The sequence below is a fragment of the Vespa mandarinia genome, chromosome 4 (assembly GCF_050613455.1).
Source record: "Vespa mandarinia isolate Hongniang chromosome 4, ASM5061345v1, whole genome shotgun sequence".
Lineage (NCBI taxonomy): Eukaryota > Metazoa > Arthropoda > Insecta > Hymenoptera > Vespidae > Vespa > Vespa mandarinia.
Window position 1 is genome coordinate 4,832,501 of NC_140813.1, and position 9,932 is coordinate 4,842,432.

General features: G+C 34.8%; 1 protein-coding gene across 1 annotated transcript in view; it reads left to right on the plus strand.

Annotated features, from left to right (window-relative positions):
- Nucleotides 1-889, plus strand: part of LOC118445822 (uncharacterized) — a 13,405-nt gene extending 12,516 nt beyond the window's left edge. Inside the window, exon 2 of the mRNA XM_085656523.1 lies at nt 1-889. This exon is cut by the window's left edge and continues 45 nt beyond it. Within this exon, the coding sequence (XP_085512649.1) occupies nt 18-380 (363 nt within the window). The 5' untranslated portion in view covers nt 1-17 and the 3' untranslated portion in view covers nt 381-889.
- Nucleotides 890-9,932: the final 9,043 nt, after the last annotated feature.

A 9,932-nucleotide genomic window follows, 5' to 3' on the forward strand; every position in this document is an offset into this window, starting at 1 on the left:
AAAAAAAGAGAAAGAAGATGAACTTCTCGAAGCAAAAGCATCAGCAGCAACGGCGGCAGCAACAATGGCCAATGCCAGCGGCAGCAGCAACAGCAACAGCAACAGCAACAGCAGCATCAACAGCAGCAACAGCAGCAGCAGCAGTAACAGCAACAGCAACAGCAGCAGCAGCAACAGCCAGCAGCAACAGCAGCAGCAATAGAACTAAGAGGACGAGAGAGCAAGGATATAAAGTGGAAAATCTTCGGATCCGCAATTTAAGAGCACGATTCCAATGCAGAGGGAGTAAGAACGTTAACGATACCGAACAAGTTGAATACCGAGTTTCGCTACATAGTTGCGAGACCTTCGGTATATCTCCTAATTATATCTTCTCTTAGCCCGAGTAAAGTTCCTCCTTTTAATGAAACGCCATAAAAAGCGGAGCGAGAAAAAGAAGAGACCAATAAGGAAACGCCGATGACGGTAGGAGAAGGAGAAGAAGAAGAAGAAGAAGAAGAAGAAGAAGAAGAAGAAGAAGAAGAAGAAGAAGAAGAAGAAGAAGACGAAGACGAAGAGGAAAAAGAAGGAGAAGGGGAAGAAGGAATAAAAGGAGAAGGGTAGAAGGTAGAAAAGAAGGGGAGGTGACCATACCTGAGGGAATATAAGACAAAAAGATAGGCTGCATTACGATTACACTTGAAAAAAAAAAAGAGAGAGAAAGAGAGAGAGGTTGTATGTAGCACGTAGTGGAGGGGGAATGGGGGTGAATAAAAAGTAAAAATTAAGAAAGAAAAAGGAAAGAAGAAGAGAAAAGAAAAATAAATAAAACTTCGTCGTTTTTCATCATTTTTCCTCCCCTACTTTTTTCTTCCATCTTTCCCCTACTCTTAACGAAAAAAGCAAACAGCAAGTGCAAATCTCGAATGTCAACCGGCTACAACGAACTTCAGAATTTTCTTCCATCTCTCTCTCTCTCTCTCTCTCTCTCTCTCTCTCTCTCTCTCTCTCTCTCTCTCTCTTTTTTTTCTTTCTCATATGTACATGGATATTATATAGATATACCTACACATTCGCAAGCGTATAAATCTTGTCAGGAGCAGCGCTTAATTGTACAATCGCGATAAATCAAACGATCAGCGGGAAGCAGTAATTATCCATAGAAGAATAATGATAAATCACTGCATAAGGACGAGCAACTATAAACTGTGTTCATATATGTGTGTGTTTTTCGTGTTTTTGTTCATATATATATGTGTGTGTGTGTATGTGTGTGCGTGTGTGTTGCATGCAAAAATATGCGATAACGTCAATGAATATCGCAGTACGAAACCTTTCGACTTTCTTGTTCGATGATTCTCAAGGAACATCACGATACCTATGGACTTCGACATTGTTAATTTGTGAACTTACTCTTTTACAACGTTCAATAATAAATATTATTTTCAATAATATTCGATATATAGATAACTTTTTATGTTTCGATACTACACGAAAAGTATGTAAGTACTTACATAAGTATTTACTTATATATATATATTGGTACTTAAGTATTGATAAAGTTTAACATAAGTCAATATAAATTATTTTATTTAAAAAAAAAAAAAAAAAAAAAAAAAAGAAAAAAGAAAACAAATTTCGCAACGATTATCTAATTTTTTTCGTTAAATAAAACCAGAAAAAGAATGTATTCTCTCACGTTAAGCGAGACGTAATGAATTAATATTGAAACGCGGATGATAATTTTGTTCAAGAGAAAAATTACATACGTGCGTACGTAATTCCATGTTGCTTGCAACATGCTATAAATAAATATATAAATAATACGTATTAACGAAAGTTTGACGAGTGAACTCAATATCTTTAAGATTTATTATATAGTTTGCATAACAGGTTTTATTTTTATTATATACAAATTTATCTTGAGGTCACAATGGAAACACTACGAACGAATATTTTCCTCGAATTCGTAAGTAATAATATTATAAGAATATTCTATCATAAAGCTATTGTCAAAATTTTTTAACTATCATAGTTAGTTTTATTTTTACAAAATCGCTTTATACGTATTATATACCCTTTCCAGTTTGATTTTCAATTTGAAATACTTGACACCGACAATATTTAATATTATTCGTTATTATTTAACAAATGAAAAAAAGAAAAAAGAAAAGAATGTATAAAGAATTATATTGCTTAAAATTTTTTAAATAATCAAATAATTCGCCATATATATTATATCTAGAACGATAATATATCCCATGCGTTATTTAAGAATAACGATATAATGTACGACGTAACGTGTCCAAGGACCATATGGAAAGTACTGTTCAATGAACGTGAGGATTAATAAATAAATAAATAAATAAATAAATAAATAAATACGAAAAGTTGTCATTGGTCATCGTAAAGATCGGATTTATACACACACACACACACACATACACACACACATATATATATATCATACATATGAACATATTTATTGCATAATTAACCTTTCACATTGAAATAATATCTCTTTGTCTTCCGTCAATTAAATTCGGTGATGTGCTGTTGTAATCTTATAAAATTCTAACCTACATATGCACCTACGTATATATATATATCATTAATCGTAAATATTCTTGGCAACGTGATAAAAGCGCAATAAACGCATATTTTTAGCTACATACGTAAGTAAGTAAGTACTTACCAACATATGTAAGTACTTACATATGTAAGCAAATAGTCACGTTCTTGATGTGACGATAATTCACCAGCGAGAGAGAAGAAATAATCATGTTCCTTGTTATTTTCGAATCGATTTGACTCTCGTTCAATAATACGCAAATTTAAATAAATAAAAACAACGATGGCAAAGGAATGAAATAGTGAACTAACAGTACTTACAAGCGTTGTCTTTGTTAAACGTTTGGTAGACGACATTTCTCTCTCTCTCTCTCTCTTACTTTCTTTCTCTCTCTTTCTTTCTCTCTTTCATTTTCTTTGGATGCATGAACGCGCGCGCCATCGTCAGTATTTCATCCTAACTACCACGCGACTTACAAATACATGTTAAAGTTAGTTTGTGTACATACACATAGCGCACACACACACATATATATATATAAATACAAATGTAAGTACGTGACGGATATTACGTGTCAGGAGGAAGAAAGAAGAAAGAATGAGAGAGAAAGAGAAAGAGGGAAAATAGAAAGATGGCAGAAGGAAAAAAACGAAAAGAACAAATAGAATAAAGGAATGCATTTTAAAAAGAGAAAGAGAGAGAGAGAGAGAGAGAGAAAACTACACTGACCTTTGATAGATATCGATCGATCGTAGAAATCGCAAAAGTTCTTCACAAGTCCACGCCGAAGGGCAGCAGGCACCACAGGCAATCGGTCTCACAGAAAGGGAACACACGCGTTATTCGGCGTTCCATGCTTATCGGTCGTTTAGAAGCATGCGCCGAAACGAACAACGGGGGGTTTCAATGACGGCGTTACGGGCGGCCAGGGTGCTTGAGGGGAAGGGGGTAGAGAAGCCGGGTTGTCGTTGAGGTTATAAAGAACAAGGTAAGAAAAACGAAACGAACGAGTAAGTTCCTTTCGTACGAGACTAAAAAATAAACGTAAAATTGAAATTAAATGAATCAATTCGAGCCAGTTCAAATCTTTCGGAAAACTAATGTCTTGAAGATCACAAGGAACTATTATTGTTTTCTCAACGACATTAAAATACTATAGATAGATACACGAATGAGAACGAACGTGAATGTCGTAGTAACACTTTAAAACACTTTTGTAAAGTTTAAGCGTAAATTGGTTCGCGTACGAGCAACGCCACGTATGACCTTAAATACTTATTTACTCGTTCACTTACATTTATTTTCGTTCGCGTTTTGCGCGGGGTTTTTCGTTCCAAACGCAACGTAGGGGAGGGGGCGCGTCGATCGGATTGTACCACTCTCTCTGTATCTCTCTCTTTTTCCCTCTCTCTGTATCTCTCTCTCTCTCCCTCTCTCTCAGTCTCTATATCTCCGTCTCTATCTATCTATCTATCTATCTTTCTCTTTCTCTCTCTTTCTCTCTCTTTTTTTCTCTTTCTCTTTCTTTATCTATCTATCTCTGTTCGGCCAACGATCGCATCGGAACTGTGATCGATGCCTCGTACCCGTTTGTTCGCTTCCACTCGCACGACTCGAATAAGCCAACGCGGAAAGGTGTCTTTTCTTTCGTTCCTATGTAAAAGTTGTCGCGAGTCGAAAGAACGCGCCTGCTATGACGACGCTACTACACACTAACGCGCTACTACCAAAGAAAGAGAAAGAGAAAGATAGAGAAAAAGAGAGAGAGAGAGAAAGAGAGAGAGAGAGAGAGAAAGAGATAGAGAGAAAAAGAGAGATAGAAAAAGAGAGAGGGAACGACCGTGGAGTTTATGGGTTTGCATCCTCCATACTTCTATATCGTATTTCTCTCTCTCTCTCTCTCTCTCTCTCTCTTTCTCTTCCTCTTTTCTCTCTTCTTTTTCTTTATTTCTTTCTCTTTCTCCCTCTCTCTCTCTCTGTCTCTTTTTCTCTTTCCTTCTAGTTATAGCTTCGGGACAAAATCCACGTGTATGACTTCGTCGTCACGGCAGCGAAGGTGAGATACGTGTCGCGAATGTGTATGCGCGCGCAAATGCAATGACCTCCCTCTCTCTCAATCTATCTTTCTCTTTCTCTCTCTCTCCCTCTCTCTCTCTCTCTCCCTCTCTCTCTCTCTCTCTCTCTCTGTCTCTCGGATGCGCTATTTTAGATACTGCATATATATATACATATATATATATATATATATATATATATACATCTATATACACATCTATGTATGCCCTACCTTTCCTGTAACTAAAAGATCGCACTAAAGTAACCGTGCCTTTGGGCACGTGCCTCTCGTACCGTCTATGCGAATGCATTTTAGTCAAATTGACTACTCCCCCTCCTACAGTATATATATATATATATCTTTCTCTTTCTGTCTCTCTCTCTTCTACCGCTACCAGGTACCCTTTACCTCGCCCATCTCGATCACCACTAACATCGCTCCGCACGATGAGCTACTATCTAAGTAAGTACTTACTTTTTTCGTAGGGAGCGCCATCATCGTGATCGTTTCAAAAAAATATCGTGTCTTATTTTTTCCCTTTATTTATTTTCTATTTTGTTTGTAATTTTTTTAACTTTTTCATCGTTAAATTAATTCGTTCCTTCGTATTGCTTCTTTTTCTCGTTCTCTTTTTTCTTGCTCTTTCTTTCTTTCTTTCTTCTTTTTATCTTCTTCTTCTTTCTTTTTTTCTTTTTTTTTTTTTCTTTTCCTTTTTTTTGGCCACAATTCACCCGCGAAATATTTTTGCGCATATATTCCAGAAATATTTATTAATGATATTACATCATTAGCGTGATCGTGTGATAGTGGTTTAAATTAAAAAAAAGTTAAAAGGTCGTTACAGGTTTTATCGTTTTATAGATATTCACGTGTAACGTGACTAGGAAAATATTTCGTATTAATATTAAGAAGAATTTTATATTTTCAAAACGACGAATAGCAATTCTATTAAATTATTTTTTTAATACTATTGCGATATATTTATAGATGATTTTATTATGTCTCGGTTAACCTGCCATCTACAGTAAAATTGCCGAAGGAAGCCATTTGGTCTGGGCTTTAGTATTACTATGACATCGTCTTTCCTTCTCTATCCACTTTCTACTTTTCTCTTTCTATCCTTAACGGGTTTAGCTTCCCCGGAGAGCTCACTTGGAGTGGGGATACAGTCGGTAAAGAAGAGTACGACGAAACTTATCGACCCATGAATTCGAGACTTATTATTAGTAGCATAGGCGCGAATTGCAAATACGTATTACATATCGGAGATTAGAGAGTTTCTATTTAAATACAAAAATAATATTCAATGTTTGATATAAATGAAAATAATTGATGTTAAATATTAAATAAAAAAATTAAAAAATTAAAAAATATTACTAATTATTAGAACGACTTAATTAAAATTTATTAATTTATATACTACGAACGTTTATTAAGTAATTCTATTCCTATGCATTGTAATAAGTATTGCGTTATTTATCTTGAAGAAATATATATATATATAATATATATATATATATATATATATATATATATATATATATAAGGGGAATTAATAAAATAATATATAAGGAAAAAAAATTAATCTTCGACAGGTAAGTAAATAATTGAAGCAGAGCGAACTGTTCGACAATCTTTGACGATATCTACGTCCTTTCCCACGAAGAATTCCATAGGAAAGAAGAAACATAAGTACGTACGAGTAAGTACTTATGTTTCCATCCCTCTGGGAGAAAGCTGTCGCGGTGGTAGGGGAAATTCTAGGCGGACGGCGGCCATGATGCGTCACGGACCAATCACCGTAGCGCATTCTACCGTTATGGAGTAATGGCCGCGGGACGCCGCCCAATGTAAAACTCGCTGGACGTTACGCTTATTGGATACGAAGGCGTTAAAAGTTTTATCGTCCGCCTAGGCAGTCGCGCTAACCCCACTTTTGAGCTTTCCTCGAGCTATTCCTCTTTTCCCATACCCACGGGAATAATAAAAATATATGAGAAAAAGAGAGAAAGAGAGTGTCTTTCGCGGTAACCTCAAATCGCGCGAAAAATTTCTCCTTTGTACGAGTGTGCCCCCTGGACCATGTATTGAGAACTTTATCGAGAGCATGCATTAAAAAGCTTCATTTCATTTCTATTTTCGGAATCGCGTGTCAGTCACTCCTCACGAATGCAAAATCACGACATTTAGAAATTAAGTTTAAATCTGTAGAGTTAATTGGATCAATCCTGTTAATCTTTCTTACAAATGTTAATGACGAACGTTTTATCTATTTACTTATTAGTTTTATCTATGCCAGTACATATATGATTTACGAAATAGAGGATTATTTAGAATTCACAATGTTTTGAATGATTGTGAACTTTTAACATTTTTTAGCCCCTAAATAATCGATAGAAATACGTAAATACCTATTTATTTTACGTTGCAATGCTCATAGATTTACGCGCGCGCACACACACACACACAGGCACACACATATATATATATATATATATAAGTATAAATAGTATGTCATTTACAATTATATTCTTGGAAACGATGAAATGCTTCATCAGACCGTGAAGTACGGTATTGTCGCTAAATATTTTTCACGAGCAGGAAGACGATTAACAATATGCCAACAATATACGACCTCGTTTTCTCGTTTTCAATAATTATCTATGCTATTTTTTCTTTTTTTATTTTTTTTTATTTTTTTTTTTATTTATTTATTTTTCTTTTTTTTTGAAAAAAAAAAAACGTACTTTGTTCTCGGAAACGACGAAACAAATTAGAGTAAAAAAAAATATCTGCCTAAATTCTAAAATTCAACATTGAGATAATATTCGATCAGTAATTTTTTCTTTTTTTTTTTTTACGTAGATATCCAAACTACCTACATATTTATCTAATTATTAAATTGAATAATTTACAAATTTCACGTAAATAATTTATAATGATATAAAATAATAAATACACTCATCTGTGTATTATATAGTGTATCGAATGAGGGACTGACGGACAATGTAAATAGATACGGGTATATTAGCATCCATATATACATACGTTAACATGTGTACTTACTTACGTTGCATGACAGTGTGGTTACTTATTCAACTTCTGTCTCGTTATCATGCGCGACATGCTACCGATGACAAGCGATAAAATGACCGTGATTACCGTACAATCGGTATCTGATTAATGACACGTATTCACGCATTGTCGCATGTCGCTATTTCATTCACTTTCTCGGCCATTAGGATAGCTAATCGTTTGTTCACGAGCTATAATAAAAAGGTGCATTACTCTCGTCGGCCCAGACACGTTTTAATATTTATGACATTCTTTCTTTCTCACGTTTTATTCGCACAATAAAATAATGTGAGAGAGAATCAACGAAATTTTATTTTCAGGTTGATTAAAAAATCGAAAGGAGAAAGGAAAAGAAAAGAAAGATAAAAAAAAAAAGAAAGAAAGAAAGAAAGAATAAAGAAAAAGAAAAGGAAAGAGAAAGAAAATGAAACGATTGTGCAAAGTTCATAGGAATCTTATTTTCTAATCGAGTATTTTTACGTTTACTTTGCTATTTGACTTTATAATTGCGCGAATTAATCTTAAACGCGAGTGTTGTCTTTAAATGAAAAAAAAAAAAAAAAAAAAACAGAAAAAAGAAAAAAGAAACGAAAAGAAACAAAAACATGACTTTACATTTTATTTTACGACGATTTGATCAAAAAATAAAATACACAACCGTAAATTTGACTTAACTAATATTTTCACGTCAATATATGGCTTCGTTCGCTCATATATTTCACGTATGATTTATTATTCTCGAAATAAATACTGTGTTTGTTTTTTTCAAAAAAAAAAAAAAGTAGATAAATAAATAAATAAAAAAAGACTAAAAAAAAAAATGAAAGAAAAAAAAGATAAAAAGAAAAGAAGAAGAAGAAAAAGAAGAAGAAGAAGAAAAAGAAGAAGAAGAAGAAGAAGAAGAAAAAATCAAATCCTTTGAATATCGACGATTACTATAAAACTATTTTGACGATCGTCATTACAGATACATACTCACCTTTCTTAATGTCCCGTCCTTGACGAAGTTGTTCATCCACTGGTCACCGCACTCTAGTGGTCCCGGCATGAAACGCGATGAAATAAATCGGCCCGCACTCCCGCACTGAACGCGGAACGTCAAAACGAAATACTTCGTGGCACATCTTTCGATCGTCCGTTTTTTATACCAGCGCGAATGCATAATTTTCTTGTCTTCTCTTATCTTCCGTTATCTCATTTTTCTTTACTCACTCTCTCTCTCTCATGTTTTTTTTTTTTTTTTTTTCTTAATATATTGCGATTAGTACACGAGGAATTTGTAGTTCGACCTCTGTCCACGAAAGATAAGAGAGAGAGAGAGAGAAAGAGAGAGAGAGAGAGAGAGAGAGAGAGAGAGAGAGAGAGAGAATAAAAGAAAAAAAAACATAAAAAAAGAAAAGGAAAGAAAAGAAAAGTGAGATTTGAATCTTAACAATTTCATTTTTTTTTTCTTTTTTTTTTTTCTTTTTTTTTCTTTTTTTTCTTTTTAAGAAGATAAAAACGATTTGACAAATATGATCATATGATTAATCTTCTGAATTGTTTTATAACTATGAATATTCTATGAAATAACACGGGGTACCTCATTGACTAGAACGATGGTCCCGAAGGACAAGGGAAAGTTACGTTAGCTCACTCGAAGACAATTCACAGTCACCTAGGTCAAGATCCTAACAGTTTGATGTGCCCTTAACGAGACTATAAGAAGTCGATTTTCTTCTCTCTTTCTCTCTCTCTCTTTCTCTCTCTTTCTCTTTTTTTTCCTTTTTCGTATAACAGAGGGTGGAACCCTTCCTGATCTTCCTGATTCTGATCGGTGTACTCTACGAAGGCACAGAAAATAACCCCACCATGATTATTTACGAGTTTCATCCCCCGAATGAAAGGCTGAAAGGTGGTAGGATCGCGGAATAGTAACACGGCGTAGACAAGAAAGAGGGAGGGGAAGGGGAAACCATGTGCTCTCTCTATGGTACAAACTATTCACCCTTCTCCTCTCTTTCTCGCTCTCTCTCTCTCTCTCTCTCTCTCTCTCTCTCTCTATCTATCTATCTATCTATTTATCTTTTTTTTCGGATTCTCTCTCTTTCTCTCCCTCTCTCTCTCTCTCTCTCTCTCTCTCGTTCTTTCTCTTTCCTCTTTCTATCGTCTGAACGCGCCTGCGCCTCCCCCTCCCCATTTCTCACCCATCTATGTCTCCTTCCTCTTCCTTTATTCTTGCTCGTCTATCTAGCCGGTCACTCGTTTCCC